The sequence below is a fragment of the Equus quagga genome, chromosome 1 (assembly GCF_021613505.1).
Source record: "Equus quagga isolate Etosha38 chromosome 1, UCLA_HA_Equagga_1.0, whole genome shotgun sequence".
NCBI classification, from domain to species: Eukaryota; Metazoa; Chordata; class Mammalia; order Perissodactyla; family Equidae; genus Equus; species Equus quagga.
In genome coordinates this window covers 58,042,792-58,060,239 of record NC_060267.1, presented here as the reverse complement: position 1 = coordinate 58,060,239, position 17,448 = coordinate 58,042,792, and the positions used below count along the sequence as shown (strand labels likewise).

General features: G+C 36.2%; 1 protein-coding gene across 1 annotated transcript in view; it reads right to left on the bottom strand.

Annotated features, from left to right (window-relative positions):
* Positions 1-17,448, bottom strand: part of BCL2L13 (BCL2 like 13) — a 90,160-nt gene that overhangs the window by 44,803 nt on the left and 27,909 nt on the right. Inside the window, 2 exon segments of the mRNA XM_046668293.1 lie at positions 3,897-4,053; positions 12,783-12,890. Coding sequence (XP_046524249.1) covers positions 3,897-4,053; positions 12,783-12,890 — 265 coding nt within the window.

Here is a 17,448-nt window from a genome sequence, read left to right as displayed (position 1 = left end):
GTTGCAGATAAACATAAACACTGGGTTATTAATATAGGGTCAAATAATAACAAATAAAAATTATCTCTAATAAAATTAAAAGCACAATTTTAACTTTTTTAAAAGGCAAAAAATCTAAAATATTTGAAAATTAAAGAGACACGTCACTGGAAGATTTTTCAAATAGAGGACATAAGGGGTTTGAATAAACAAGGCCATTAAACAGAGCTCTATTTTTAACTTGGAGTCTTATGACATAAAATCCTGGAGGGCAGAGAGATAAGCCTTTCTGATTATTTCCATGTAAGTTCTATTCATACCAAAAACTCAAATCATTGAGTGATGACAACAATGCTCCCTCACTAATTTATTGAGGGCCTTTAAGTACTGTATTCTAAGCCTTGGTTGCACGAGCAAATTAACAACAACAAAAATACTTGGTACCAAGTAAAATAAGAAGGAATCAATAGCTTGGGTAACAGGTGTAATAAAGTTTACCCCCCGCTCCCCTTTGTGGGCAAAGTATTAACATACATGTAAAAAAGGACAGGAGTCTATTATAGGATTTTAAAATCTACTCCAAAGGCATTTTCTGCTCTGATGTCTCTGGCCTGTGATCTCTTCAGCCTATGAATATTTTAGATTGATTACAGCTACCACTTACTGGTAGATTACTGTTGGGGTTTATATTTTTTATATTTATATTATATATTACATATTATCATTTTACACATTAGGAAACTGAAGCTCAGAAAAGTCAAGAGACTATCCCAAATCCACATAGTTGGCAAGCAGTAATGTAGGAATTCACACCCAATTAGATCTGGCTCCAAAGGCCACAGTGTTCCTATTTTAAGTTAGGATTTTGACACATGCCATGATAATGTCTAGATGCCACATGTGGCTAATAAGTATTTGAAATGTGACTACTGATATGCTGAAGGTGCAATATACAACCAGATTTCAAAGACTTAGTAAGAAAAGAAGAATGTAAAATATCTCATTAATAATATTTTATATTGAGTACATGTTAAAACTATAATAATTTTAATATATTGAGTAAAATAACATATTATTAAAAATCTTAATTTAATTTTATGTGGCTGATAGAAAATAAATTACACATATGTGACCTGCATTATATCTATTGCACAGTGCTGGTCTAGGTATTTCAGAAAACAGTTCTGATGACACAGCTATCATTCTTTTCTACAAGTCAACATAAAATCAGCACTTCAGCTTTGCTGAAAGAAGATCGCAGGGATAACCTTTTTCATTAAATGTGATGTACTACCTTCCTGATATATTCCTATTAAAGTAAGCTTAGAATTTTTTAGAAGACTTGGGTTAAATACCAGGTAGTTGTAAAACTCGAACTTCAGCAGATACTATACAGTCTACCTACCTATATTCTCCCTGAAGCTTTATTGCGTCTATCAGTCCCTTCACTTCCTTTCCTGAACTGTTTGATGTTGCTGTGGGTCACAGTAGTCCTTAATGGTAGTTTGTCTATCAGGCTAAAGTATTTAGCATCCTTCAGAATGAAATATGATTTGAAACATTATATGTACACACATATATGGACATAAAAGATCCAGCATATTAAAACATTTAAAGGAAATCTAATACATAGAAAAGTAAGTAGCTGAAAAATTAGCTCTATCTAATGAGCTATTTGAACACAGCAAACAAGAAGCAGCAGGAGGCAGGTGGGGGGAGCCTTTGAAACTGCCTGTGCTCAGTTATATAGATGAGTTCAGCATTAATTGCCCACTTTAACAAAACTGTTGGGAGGAGCAGGTGATATTTTCTACCTTAAAAGATACTGCCATCAACCTGTACAACGCTTTTTTATTTTCAAAGTATTAGTAACAGAGCTTAACAACTTTCAAAAGTAGATGTCTGAAAAAGAATTATTCATAAAGAGGCCTGACTTTGATATACAACCAGAAGTACCAATCTAAAAAATAATTATATCAGTATTCAGGCTTGGGGAAAAAACCAAAACAAGTATTCATCCAAGACAGTTTTTTTTGTTGTTTTAAGATTTTATTTTCCTTTTTCTCCACAAAGCCCCCCGGTACCTAGTTGTGTATTTTAGTTGTGGGTCCTTCTAGTTGTGGCATGTGGGATGCTGCCTCAGCATGGCTTGATGAGCGGTGCCATATCCGCGCCAAGGACCCGAACCAGCAAAACCCTGGGCTGCTAAAGTGGAGCGCACAAACTTAACCACTCGGCCATGGGGCTGGCCCCCTAAGACAATATTTTTAAAAATATAAGTTATTTTGCAGTGAGAAGATACCAATTTTTCCTGCAGATTATGAAAAGGACTCCAAAAATAATACTTTTCCTTTTTTTAACATATTATATAACACTGTTCTTCAGAGAGCTTATAATATCTCAGTACAGTTAAAATTAAGAAATAGAGAAACTGAGATAAAGAGTGAAATGGTAGGGGCTAGCCCAGTGGTGTAGTGGTTAAGTTTGCATGCTCTGCTTCGGTGACCCAGGATTCGCAGGTTTGGATCCTGGATGTGGACCTACACATTGCTCATTGAGCCATGCTGTGGCGGCATTCCATGTAAAATAGAGGGAGATTGGCACAGATGTTAGCTCAGGGCCAATCTTCGTCACACAAACACAAAAAGAGTGAAACGGTTGGTTCAAAGCTACAAATAGTTTGTACCAAAATTAGAAACAGATTTTTTTGCCTCCTCAGTCATTTTCCTCTCAGTTCCAAAAGCTTTTACAAGTTTTTTTGTTTGTTTGTTTTGGCAAAACAGCAGGTTTTGAAACCTCAATATATAAAATATATGAAAGTACAGCTGTTCCAGTTTAAGAAGAGTGGAGAGGGCCTAACAAGCCCCACCCACTCACCCTTCCCCTCCCCTCCTCATGGCTCCTAATGCTGAAAGCCACAGCTGTATATCCAGATTTCTTATTTAAGTTTTATTTCTTGACACCCAAATGTCTTCACATTTATCTTTAAATTTTTCCATATATAAAGTTAAGAAAATCCAAATACAATTTTCATTTTACTGTTTCCTATGTATAATTTGGATTTATAACATTTGTTTATGTCACCAGAATATGCAGAAACAAAGTGAATTCTCCTTAAACCCAAATTGCTTCCTTTAACAAATGGTAAAGTATAAACTTTGCTTACGTGAAAGTAAGGAATTACCTTACTACGACAGCAATTTGGCATCTGAATTTTGGCCTTTTAGCGAAGGAACAGTCTTCACCCTGTTTTAGATAGTTGTCAATCTTCATTAAACCAAATATCTTTGTAATTCAAACAAATTCCTTAATGACTCTCAGCAAAGCATAGGGGAAATGAATTTTTAAGAGTTACAATAAATGACTTGATTCTATTTTAATACACTTTCACTATGAGCTTCTTGCCTTTACCTTCACCAGTCAGAACCATAGCTAGGAGAGAAGTTTCCCCTATAAAAATGTGGCAGTAGTTCCATGGACAGATGTGTGACCTCAAAGTTTAACAACATCTGGGATACCTAAAATACTGATAAAATGTTAATCCCACACTGCAATGCATAAAACCCTATCCATTATATTTATGTTGGCTACTAGAGAGAATGGCACTAAAAAGTGGTCAGGACAAGTGAAACAGCTTATATTTACAATTCTGTGAAAGCATCTGTTGAAACCTGACAGCTCAACAAGTAAATACAAATGATCAAATTCATGTTGGAACAGTTAAACCACAACTTGATGCAAAAGTTGTCACTCAAAACACAAACAGAGATGCTTGTAAAAGCAAAAGAAAAAATGAAGGAAAGTGAGAAAAGAAGTGACACCATTCACCTAAACATAGCCTTAATGAACCCAGCGCTGCATAAGGGATCCAGAGACTACTGACAGAACCATGTTCCCACTCAGCAATGGTAACTCACTGGCTGAGGAGCATCTGTAACGCCTTCTGGAGAGGTTCTTTCAGTTCCTGTGACACTTTCTCTCCAAGATGAGCCAAGCAGTCTTCTACTGAGCTTTCTGGGTTAGCAGGGCTGAACACAGGAGAAGTATGACGGTCAAAGCCTGTGCTGGTAAAGGCTGAAGACAGGGCAAAAGAAAAACCTAATTTAATAAACAATATCAAAAGTTGTACTATAAAAGCTTGGAGGATTAAGGCACTTACTATTGGGAACAAGCTAATAGTTATAAGTCACTTAAAAAGGTCAGAGAGTCATTACGGGATATTAATCTTCCCTGGAACACAAAATTTGATAGGTCCTAAGCTTCGAGATTTTTTTTAAAGAAAGATTTTTACAGAAAAATCTTAGTTTCAAGAGAAGAAAAATACTAAACTGATGTGTTAAAATACACAAACCAATTTAGTGTATTACCAGAGACCAATTTAGTATAAAAATGATAAAGGAGAGACAACTCCTAACTCTCATCCTTCTCTTAATAATCTTTTACTTCTATAAATATGGCACTTCTTAAACCAGATTCTAATCAGTTTATTCCAACTTGGAGGATGAGCAGATTACTTTTACTCCCTTTTTCAAAATGAATTATTAAACTCAATATTCTTGCACATGAATAAATTTTAAAACTATGAAGGTTATACAAGTTGCACATGGAAGAAGTAGTCACAGCCACCTCTCCTCAGCTCACACTAGCAGCATCTCACCTGCTTTCTTACTCCAAGTTATATAGACTTAGCCATTCTGTAAGTGCAGAAAGAAAAGGTAGAATCATTGTTGTTCCAGACTACAAATGGGATGGGGGGCATAGACTCCCAGCAGAGCAAGTGGCTTATATCCACTCCTAAAAGTTATCAATAAACTCCATAAAGTATTTACCGTATTAATCTAAGGCTGGTTTCTAGAAGGCTGCAAATTTTACTACAGAGTTAAGTACGTATTTCTCTGTGAAGTGCTCGCCTCCAAGAAAGATGCATATGGCTGCAAAGTTCACACATATTTTGCTGTCCATTTTAATGATCAGTCTTGGATAATATGGGGTGCAATAAGTGAGAACAGGTAAGCCTTTGTTACTCTTTTTTCCTTTCTGTCTTTTGCCCATTTTACTACGTATAAGTATTTTTATCAGAAAAGGACAAAGGCTTGGAGTGACGTCAGCATCATGGGGAAGTGAGTTGTTCCCTTAGTCTCTTCTCTCTAAGTTAGAACCAAACAGACATTCATTAACCAACACACGATCCCCTACAAAGCACAAGAGGATGTCTGAGAGAGCCACCCAGCCATACATCTGAAGGTGAAGCTACTGGATCCCTGGGAAGCAACAGAAGGAGGTGAATGGATCCCCTTTCGCACCCCAGCAGCAGTGATCCAGGTCGCAGGTTCTCATGCAGCAGCTGATGCGCAACTATAAGAGGAGGAGAAGGAGCAGGCAGACCCGTGCTTGAATACTTTCACTTTCACAGTGCTGTCCAGCCTTCGGGAATGCTTCACATCGAGTGGCACAGCTCACCTACCGTGCAGGTGTCCCCACCAAGCACAGAGGCCCAGGCAAATGACCCATGAGCTCAGAGCAGACCCATGTGTGTGAATAAAAATGCCCCTTCCTTCCCACCTAGTGCACCAGTTGGCCACTCCCCAGCCAAGGCAGTGGTTTTGTACCAGAGCAGCTACACATGCATGTGTGACCCACCAAGTGGCTTTGGCAGGGAAATGGAGACGAGCCCTATGAGCACTTCCAGCAGCCAAGGCAGGTTCATAAAACACAGCTCCTACCCCCCGTAGAGGTGGCAGGTGGAATCTGTGACCCAAAACTATCACTACATGCCAGCAAAGGATTGCTTCATCAGACACCATGAAGAACTACATTAACACTCCAGAGGAGAAGGAAAATGATAAGTCTCCAGAAACCAATCCTAGAATCACAGAAATTTACAAATAAATGAGAGAGAATTCAAAATAGTTCTCATAAAAAAACTCAAAGAGTTACAAGAAAACTCAGAAACAATTCAAGGAACTCAGGAATAAAATTAATGAGCAGAAGGAATTCTCCACCAAAGAGATTAAAACTCTAAAAACAAAAGCCAAACAGAAATCCTGGAGATAAAGAACGCAATGAATGAGATAAAAAACAATCTAGAAACCTCAAAATACAAAGCTCACGTTATGGAGGACAGAATTAGTAATTTAGAGGACAGAAATACAGAAATGCTCCAGGTGGAGGAAGAGAGAGAACTAAGACTTAAAAAGAATGAAGACACTCTGAGAAATATCCAACTCAATTCCAGAGGGAGAGGAGGAGAAAAGAGCAGAGAGCTTGTTCAAAGAAATAATACCTGAGAACTTCCCAAATCTGGGGAAGGGACTGGACTTACAAGTATATGAAGCCAAAAGAACTCCTAATTACATAATGCAAAAAGACCTCCAAGGCATATAATAGCAAAACTGGGAAAAGTAACTGACAAAGAAAAAATATTAAGGGCAGCAAGGCAGAAGAGGATAATGGACAAAGGAACCCCTATCAGGCTTTCAGCAGAAACCTTACAGGCTAGGAAAGAGTGGTATGATGTATTCAAGATACTGCAAGACAAAAACATTCAGCCAAGAATACTCAATCCAGTGAAACTATCTTTCAGATATGATGGAAGAAAAAAAGGTTTCCCAGATAAACAAAAGCTGAGGGAGTTCATCACCACTAGACCTTTACAAGAAATGATCAAGGATGCCCTCATACCTGAAACAAAAAGGCAAAGGTTTACAAAGCCTTGAGCAAAGAGATAAACAGACAAAATCAGAAAATTGCAGCTATCAGAAGAGGTGATTAAGCAAATACTGAATTACAACATAAAAGATAAAGGGAAGGAAAGCATCAAATATAATTATAAACACTTCATTTTAATCACAAACTCATAACATAAAATAGTAATTTGTGACAAAAATAACTTAGAAGGGGAAGACGTAAGGGATGGAACCTGCTTAGGCTAATGGAGATCAGAGGCTATCATAAAATGGACTATCTCATCTACAAAATCTTTTATACAAATCTCATGGTAACCACTAAACAAAAAATCAGAGCAGAGACACAAAACATAAATTAAGAGAAAATGAGAAAACCGTCACAGAAAACAACCAAACTGAAATGGCGGTGAGAAATACAAGGGAACAGGGCCTGGCCCTGTAGGTGAGTGGTTCAAGTTACACGTGCTCTGCTTTGGTGAACTAGGTTCGCAAGTTTGGATCCTGGGTGCAGACTTACTCTACTCACCAACCACCCTGTGAAGGTGTCCCACATACAAAAAAATAGAGGAAGATTGGCACAGATGTTAGTTCAGGGTGACTGTTCCTCAACCAAAAAAAACGAGGAAGATTGGCAATGAATGTTAGCTCAGGGTAAACCTTCCTCAGCAAAGAAGAAAAAAGGAAAAAAGAAATACAAGGGAAGACAAACAAGGGAAATACAGAACAATCGGAAAACAAGAGAAAAAAATGACAGTATGAACCCCTCATATATCAATAATCACTCTAAATTTAAATGAACTGAATTCTCCAATCAAAAGACACAGAGTGGCAGCATAGATTAAAAAATGAGACCCAACAATATGCTGCCTCCAGGAAACACATCTCAGCTCTAAAGATAAACATAGGCTCAGAGTGAAGGGATGGAAGACAATACTCCAAGCTAACGGCAAGCAAAAAGAAAGCAGATGTCGCCATACTTATATCAGACAAAGCAGACTTCAAAATAAAAAAGGCAATGAGAAACAAGGAAGGGCAGTATATAATGAGAAAAGGGCATTTGACCAAGAGAATATAACACTTATGAATATATATGCACCTAACACAGGAGCACCAAAGTATATAAAGCAACTATTAACACACCTAAAGGGAGAACTTAACAGCAACACAATAATAGTAGGAGATCTCAACACCTCACTTACATTAATGGATAGATCATCCAGACAGAAAGTCAACAAGGAAAAAGTGGCCTTAAATGAAAACCTAGACCAGATGGGCTTAAGAGAGATATATAGAACATTACATTCAAAACCAGCAGAATATACATTCTTCTCAAGTGCACATGGAACATTCTCAAAGATAGATCATATGTTGGGAAACAAGGCAAGCCTCAATAAATTTAAGAAGATTACAATCACATCAAGCGGCTTTCCCGACCACAAAGCTATGAAACTAGAAATCAGCTACAAGAACAAAGCTGGGAAAGTCATAAACACGTTGAGACTAAACAAGATGCTACTAAACAACAACTGGATCAATGAAGAAATCAAATGGGAAATGACAAAATACCTGGAGACATGAAAATAAAAATATATCATACCAACTCTTATGGGATGCAGCAAAAGCGGTTTTAAGAGGGGAATTCACAGCAATACAGGCCCACCTCAACAAACAAGAAAAATCTCAAATAAGTAATTTTAAACTATACCTAACAGAATTGGAAAAAGAAGAACAAACAAAACCCAAAGTCAGCAGAAGAGGAAAATAATAAAAATCAGAGCAGAAGTAAATGAAACAGAGACTAAAAAACAGTAGAAAGGATCAATGAAACCAAGAGCTGGTTCTTGGAAGAGATAAACAAAATTGGCAAACCCTTAGCCAGACTCACTAAGAAAAAAAGAGAGAAGCCTCAAATAAATAAAATTAGAAATTAAAGAGGAGAAATTACCATAGATACCACAGAAATACAAAGGATTATAAGAGAACACTATGAAAAACTATAGCCCACAAATTGGATAACCTAAAGGAAATGGATAAACTCTTAGACCCATATAACCTCCCAAAACTGAATAAAGAAGAAATAGAGAATCTGAATAGACCAATCACTAGTAAAGAGATTGAAAGGACAATCAAAAACCTCCCAAAAGTCCAGGACCAGATGGCTTTTCTGGAGAAGTCTACCAAACATTCAAAGAAGATTTAATAGCAACCCTTCTTAAACTAGACCAAAAAAACTGAAGAAAATGGAACACTTCCCAACTCATTCTATGAGGCCAATATTATCCTGATACCAAAAGCAGGCAAGGACAGCAAGAAGAAGGAAAATTACAGGCCAATATCTCTGGATGAACATAGATGCAAAGATCCTCAAGAAAATATTGGCAAAATGAATACAGCAGTACATTAAAAGGATCACATACCATGATCACGTGGGATTTATACCAGGGACTCAGGGAGGGTTCAACATCTACAAATCAAACAATGTGATATACCACATTAACAAAATGACGACTAAAAATCACGTGATCATCTCAATAGATGCAGAGAAAGCATCTGACAAGATCCAACATCCATTTATGATAAAAACTCTCAGTAAAATGGGTATAGAAGGAAAGTACCTCAACATAATAAAGGCCATATATAACAAACTTACAGCCAACATCATACATAACAGTAAAAAACTAAAAGCCATCCCTCTAAGAACGGGAATGAGACAAGGGTGCCCACTCTCACCACTCTTATTCAACATAGTACTAGAGCTTTTGGCCAGAGCAATTAGGTAAGAAAAAGAAAGGAAGAAATGAAACAATTGCTATTTGCAGATGATGTGATTCTATATATAGAAAACTCTAAAGAATCCATCAGAAAACTATTAGAAATAACCAACAACTTTAGCAAAGTTGCTGGGTACAAAATCAACTTACAAAAATCGGTTACATTTCTATATACTAATAACAAACTACCAGAAAGAGAAATCAAGAATACAATCCCATTTACAATCGCAACACAAAGAATAAAATATCTAGGAATAAGTTTGACCAAAGAAGGGACAGACCTATACTGAAAACAAAGACATTATTGAAAGAAATTGAAGATATACAGAAATGGAAAGATATCCCATGTTCATGGATTGGAAGAATAAACATAGTTAAAATGTCCATATTACTGAAAGCAATTTATAGATTCAGTGCAATCCCAATCAGAATCCCAATTACATTCTTCATGGAAATAGAACAAAGAATCCTAAAATTCATATGGGGCAACAAAAGACCCCACATAGCTAAAGCAATCCTGAGAAAAAAGAACAAAGCTGGAGGCATCACAATCTCTGACTTCAAAATAGACTACAAAGCTACAGTAATCAAAACAGCACGGTACTGGCACAAAAACAGACACACGGATCAATAGAAGAGAATTGAAAGCCTAGAAACAAAACCATACATCTATGGACAGCTAATCTTCAACAAAGGAGCCAAGAACATAAAACGGAGAAAGGAAAGTGTCAAGAAAAGGTGTTGGGGCCAGCCAGGTGGTGTAGCAGTTAAGTGCGCACATTCTGCTACGGCGGCCCAAGGTTGGCAGGTTCGGATCCCGGGTACAGACATGGCACCGCTTGGCAAGCCATGCTGTGGTAGGCATCCCACGTATAAAGTAGAGGAAGATGGGCACGGATGTTAGCTCAGAGCCAGTCTTCCTCAGTGAAAGAGGAGGACTGCCAGCAAATGTTAGCTCAGGGCTGGTCCTCCTCAGATAAATAAATAAATAAATAAATAGTGTTGGGAAAACTGGACAGCCACATGCAAAAGAATGAAAGGAGAGCATTATCTTACACTGTACACAAAAATTAACTAAAAATGGATTAAAGACTTGAATGTAAGACCTGAAACCATAAAACTCCCAGAAGAAAATATAGCCAGTACACTCTCTGACATTAGTCTTAGCAGTCTATTTTCAGAAACCATGTCTACTTGGGCAAGGGAAACAAAAGAAAAAATAAACAAATGGAGACTACAGCAGACTAAAGAGCTTCTACAAGACAAAGGAAAAAATGAACAAAACTAAAAGACAACCCACCAACTGGGAGAAAATATTTGCAAATCATGTATCTGACAAGAGGTTAATCTCCAAAATATATGAAGAGAAATTTCTCCAAAGAAGATACATAGGCACATCAAAAGATGTTCAACATCACCAATCATTAGGGAAATGCAAATCAAAACTTCAATGAGCTATCAACTTACACCTGTTAGAATGGCTATAATTACCAAGACAAAAAATAAGAACAGCTGGTGAGAATGTGGAGACAAGGGAACCCTCATCCACTGCTGGTGGGATATTTATCCAAAGAGCTTGAAATCCACAATTCAAAGAGATTTACGTACCCCTATGTTCACTGTAGCATTATTCACAATAGCAAAGATGTGGAAGAAACCCAAGTGCCCATCGACTGATGAATGGATAAAGAAGATGAGGCATATATATACAATGGAATACTGTAACTCAGCCACAAAAAAAGACAAAATCATCTCATTTGCAACAACATAAATGGACCTAGAGGGTATGATGATGTTAAGTGACATAGGCCAGACAGAGAAAGACAAACACCACATGATTTCACTCATATGTGGAAGAAAAATAAATACATGGATAAAGAGAACAGATTAGTGGTTACCAGAGGGAAAGGGGGTGGGGATGGGCGAAAGGGGTAAAGGGGCACAAAAATATGGTGATGGATAAAAATTAGACTATTGGTGGTGAGCATGATGCAGTCCATAAGGAAACTGATAATAACGTACACCTGAAATTACACAATGTTATAAACCAGTATGAATTTTTTTTTAAAATGGAAGAAAGCTTAAAATAGAATTGGAACTTTAGTCAGTTAAAAATGTTGATAAAGGCAAATAAAAGAGAAGATTAAAATTAGGTTTCTGGATTATTTGTATATTTCTTTTCATACTCATTCTCTACAAACAGGGAACTAATTTATAAACATGATTTACAATTTTTCTTCTTAAAAATTATTGTGAAATATACATTCACATAGAAACTTTTACAAGAATATTCATAGCATCATTATACATAATAGCCAAAAAGAACAACCTAATGTTCATCAACTAATGAATGGATAAACATAATGTGGTATTATCCACAGAATGGAGTATTATTCCACTGTAGAATGGAATGAAGTACTGAAACACACTACAGATGACCCTTGAAAACACTATGCTAAGAGAAAGAAGTCCCAAAAGACCACCACCATTTATGTTTATATCCATAATAAATGCATTGAGACAGAAAGCACATTAATGGTTGCCATGGGTGGGGACAGGGGCAAGGGGTGGTGGGAGTAGAAATGGTAAACGACTGCTAACGTGCAGTGTTTCTTCTTGAGACGGAAAAAGTATTCTAAACTTAGATTTGGTGACGGTTGTACAATTCTGTGAATATACTAAAAACCAATGAACTGTACACCTTACATGAGTAAATTTTACGGTATGTGAAATATATCTGAATAAAGCTGTAAAAGAAAATCACTGGGCAAGAGATTCAATGCAATGTTACTTATGTAAGGCAAAATAAGAAATAATTCAAATGCTCCTCTCAATAATAAGGGAATGATTGAGTAAATATTCATTCAATACAGAATTTCATGTATTTAAGTAGAATAACTATTTTAAAAGTTTATGATGTAATGTTAAGTACAAAATATGTGGCTATAAAACTACAGGTACATTACGATTACAACCATGTATAGCATATATGCATGCAAAAATGGAAGCAGCTTACTTACATTTTTCCCTTTAATGTTATTATTAATTACAAAGATACCAAATATAAATCAAACCACATTGAATGGAAAGTATCTTACCATGACTGTTTAGTCTATTACTTAACACCAGAAAAGGCTACATCTAAACTGTTGGGTATAGTTGGGAAACTTTTATAAGTATACCCCCCAGGAAAGAAAAAGGATATCTTCTATTTTCATCCTATAATCCTATACCAATGAAGTTGTGTAATGTTGAGAACACTCTACTGCAAAAAATCAAACTACATCAATGGCAAACACACGAAACAGAATCTACTAGTTTCCTAGGAAGATAAAGATAAACCGACCTTCAGAAATTTCTTTGTCCAGGGATTTTAGCTCTTCTTCAATTTCAGCTTTAACTTTTAATAAAACTTCTTGATCCAGAGTTTGTGAAGTTACATCTTGTTGAACTCCTGAAACCAACAAAAAAGATTACCATTGAAAGAGAGAGAGAGAAGCCATTAGAATATGGGTAGTATTTTAACTTTTAAGTTAGAAAATACAAAATCAAAACTCATTATCCAGGCTAGTGGGGCTAGGAGATATTTAAAGATAAGGAAGCTAAGGCTTGGGTAGGTTATACTACTCCCATAGAGGACTGGTATATATGATTGGAACTCAGGTTGGTCTAAATACAAAACGATTCATCCAGGCTATGTCCTACTCATCTTCTGGTTGGGCAGCTAGGAAGGAAATATCTTAGAAACATTTTTGATGTAATAGAAAAGGAAACCTGAAAGGTCATCTAGATCAGTGATAATGTCTTCTGACATTGACACTCACAGTCCCTTATCTTCACATCTTTATGCAAACGGCAGCCCAAGAGAATGTCTGTTATCACCAAAAGATTTATATCCTCCAGCTTATGAATATACCAAGAGTACTGGGCGTAAGCTATCCTTATGCAGTAAAAGGAGGAGGAAGCTCCTGGTCTATAGGACAGAGTGGAAAACAAAGGGGAAGAGTCTAAAGGAGAAAATTAGACCAGATACTTGATAATTTACTAATTTCTCCTGCCTCAGATATTTAGAGCAGAGCTTCATCATTTCACCTAAAACACTGAATCCAAATATGACACCTCTCGCCCCTCCCATTGAGAAAAATTTATAGACACGTTTCTAGTACTTTTTCAGTGGGTCATATCACTATTCTCAACCACTGACAAGTTTTATAAAGAAAGAGATGAGCTGTTAATATGTTTTCATTTTTGCAAGCAAAAAACTCTGAATTCAAAGATGAGCTTATTAGTTTAGGCCAAGAAATCTGATTATTATAGCATCCATGGGCCTTTGAAGTACCTCTGAAAAACAAAAAGTTAAGATATTTCTATATCTCACAGATTCTCTGATTAGGTTTCAAGTTTTAAAGTTGACAAAAATGATTTTCCTTTAGGCCACATAAAACACTTGCCTTTTGAGCTGAGACTAACCAAAATAAAAATCACACCCTTAAAAGAATTTTTGGGGAAGGGGCCAGCCCCGTGGCCAACTGGTTAAGTTCACGCGCTCTGCTTCGGCAATGCAGGGTTTCGCCAGTTCGGATCCTGGGCAGACATAGCACCATTCATCAAGCCATGCTGAGGCGGCATCCCACATGCCACAACTAGAAGGACCCACAACTAAAAATATACAACTATGTAGCGGGGGGCTTTGGGGACAAAAAGGAAAAATAAAATCTTTAAAAAAGAAAATAGTAAAAAAAAAACAATTTTTGTGGAAAATATAAAATTCCTTACATATTTCTAGTTGAAGTGCAACACAAAGGATCCCCTCTAGGTAATGGTTAATATATATTTTGCTTAATGACATTTCATTTATTTATGCCTAAATAAATATCTTAGATGAAACTACATAAAAACCTAAAAACATTCCATGAAACACACACAATCTATTATGCAAAATTTGAAGACAATGTATCCTAGGAAGAAGGTAATCTTTGAAAATTCTCACAAAGCATAAAAGTCTATCTTTTTACAGACAGGCTTTTTTCCCCCAATTTTTTTTATTGTGGTAAAAATAACAAAATTTACCATCTTAACCATTTTTAAATATATAGTCAGTAGTACTAAACACATTCATAATGCTGTGCTACTATCACCACCATCCATCTCCAAAACTCTTTTCATTTAGTAAAACTAAAACTCTAAACCATTAAACAATAACTCCCCATTCCCTCATTCCCCCAGCCCCTAGAAATCACCATTCTATTTTCTGTCACTATGATTTTGACCATTCTAAGTACTTTATATAAATGGAATCGTACACTACTTGTCTTTCGGGGACTGGCTTATTTTGCTAACAGATAAATTTTCAATAAATCTCAAGTATTGTTTATAATTATAACAATAATGATATAATATTGTGACTTATTAAAACAAGGCAAATAAAGACTGGGAAATTAATTTAAGGTCTTTCAGTGAAATTATCTCTCTCCCAGCTTCCTGGAAGGCAGCTCAGCAGAAGTAGAAGATAAACTTTGGAGTCAAGTATTCCAGCTCATCATTACATGTGACCTTGGACAAGAACAATAATCTTCTTGAGCCTCTCCTCTTATGTAAAATGGGAAAATCATAACAAACACAAAGGGGTGTTGTCAAGGGTAATCAGAGAAATAAATCAAGTTTCATCACATCAAAAATGCTCAATAGATAGTAGTTCCCACTCACCAAGCCTTTTGTGTGTGTGTGGTGAGAAAGATTCGCCCTGAGCTAACACCTGTTACCAATCTTCCTCTCTTTTTACTTGGGGAAGATTTGCCCTCAGCTAACATCTGTGCCAGTCTTCCTCTATTTTGTATGTGGGTCACCACCACAGCATGGCCACTGACAAATGGTGTAGGTCCACACCCGAGAACTCAACCCGTCGCTAAAGCAGAGTGCACTGAACTTAACAACTAGGTTACTAGGCCAGCCCCTCATCAAGCCTTTTTGATTCTCTAAAGTCTGTTACTATTTAACAGTGATCTTTCCCCAAGCCTTGTCTCTGTGAACAAAAACAGTTCATCATAAATTTCTAATCAATGACACTTATACAGAATCCGCTTTCAGTACTGTAAGAGTTTAAATCAGCAGAAACAACCTTCTGATAGTTTAAATAATGCCAAATGATATAATATAGGGCTGTTATAACAGGAACTAGGAGAAATCTTGACAGGGAATTACTCTTGCTCTTCATTTGCTGTAAGAGAAAATGAGCAATTTAGATCAACTGATCTAAAACTAAAACCTTTTTTCCCTGAATAGATGTCCAACTGAATTTAATTAGTTTATATTCAAACATTCAAAAGGAAAATTAAATTTTTTCAATTTAGGGTACATTTCACAATAAACTCATCTGAGAAGTTTTACTAAGAAGCTAACATTCTTTTTTTTTTTTTTTTAAAGATTTTTTTTCCTTTTTCTCCCCAAGTTCCCCCAGTACATAGTTGTATATTCTTCGTTGTGGGTCCTTCTAGTTGTGGTATGTGGGATGCTGCCTCAGCGAGGTTTGATGAGCAGTGCCATGTCCACGCCCAGGATTCGAACCAACAAAACACTGGGCTGCCTGCAGCGGAGCACGCAAACTTAACCACTCGGCCACAGGGCCAGCCCCGAAAACATTCTTGAATACCAGATGTTCCATGATTTTCTACATTTCAAGGTGTGACTTGCCTATAAGAGATTTGCCTTCAAACTTTTGCAGGCTAAAATAATCTCTGCCATATTCAACAATGTAAGAAGTCTGATCAATCATTGTCATGAGCTACAGTAAATGAAAGTGCTTTTAAGAGAAGTCCTTCTTTTACCTACTGATACTCCTTCAAAGATACTTCTATGACAGAGGTAGGGTAACAACCATGCTGAAAAATGTCTTGGTTATTAGCCTTTTAAAAAGTTCCACAGAAACATTTTGAACTTAACATCTGCTAGTTTGCTCTTGACCTGCCCTTAATCATAAACACAGAGCACCTAAACATTTCAGATTCTTGCCAAATACAACCTGTTGGATTTAATTTTTTATAAGGTTTCCTGATGTGACAGGTAGTCCTTCCATTCTTCTGCAGTCTAGATTTTATCCTCATATTAAACTGGATCATCAGAAAAGTACACACATATAATCTAGGTACCCAGACAGTGTCAACTATTTGTTTTAACTGAGTTGCACTTTGGTGTCATTTCCCTAGCTTTTATCCAGAATCACATTACGAGACAATGTTTTGAAACCTAATACTGTATTTGATATTGACAATATTTTCTACTACATTACTCTGTACCCTATGTAATAATGCTCTAAGTGAAATAAAATATTTTTAAAGAATAATGTTCCACTTAGAAGAAAATAGTATAGCTTTTAGTTATGGAAAAATAATCCTGTTACTAAGTATACCTCCATTTTTTTTTTTTGGCTTTGCCTCAGAACCAAATTCACTGATCAATATTACTGTATGAGACTTTACAGACTACATATCTGTGATCTATTATTCCCACTATAGAAGTGTACAGTTTCCCTATTCTGGTTTTATTTATTAGAATGCTTTTATTTGTTTATTTATATGTTTTCATCATGTATTATAAGCCACAATAAATTATATGAATTTAAATAACTTAAAAAATTCATTTCTGTTCCTACTCAGTATGAACTCACTGCCAATTTCTTCACTAACGAAAAAGACATATCATGCTACAGTTTTACCTAACCTGGACTGTCCTTTCTTTTCCTGATTATTCAAACTCTGCCCACTTTGCAAGAATCAGTTTAAGTCCCTCTGCTGCTCCACAAGATCTTCACTGACTACTTCTAAATCACTGACATTTGAACATTTATATCATTTAGCCTGTGCCACATCATTTAACATTTAAATATTTACTACCTTAAAGTGTTCAATGATTTTATAGTTTATTATCATTATTCTGACCAAATTACAAACTATTTGAGATAGTTCCTTTGTCCTAGACTTGTGTCAAGTAGACTTGTGTCAAGCGAGAACTAAAAA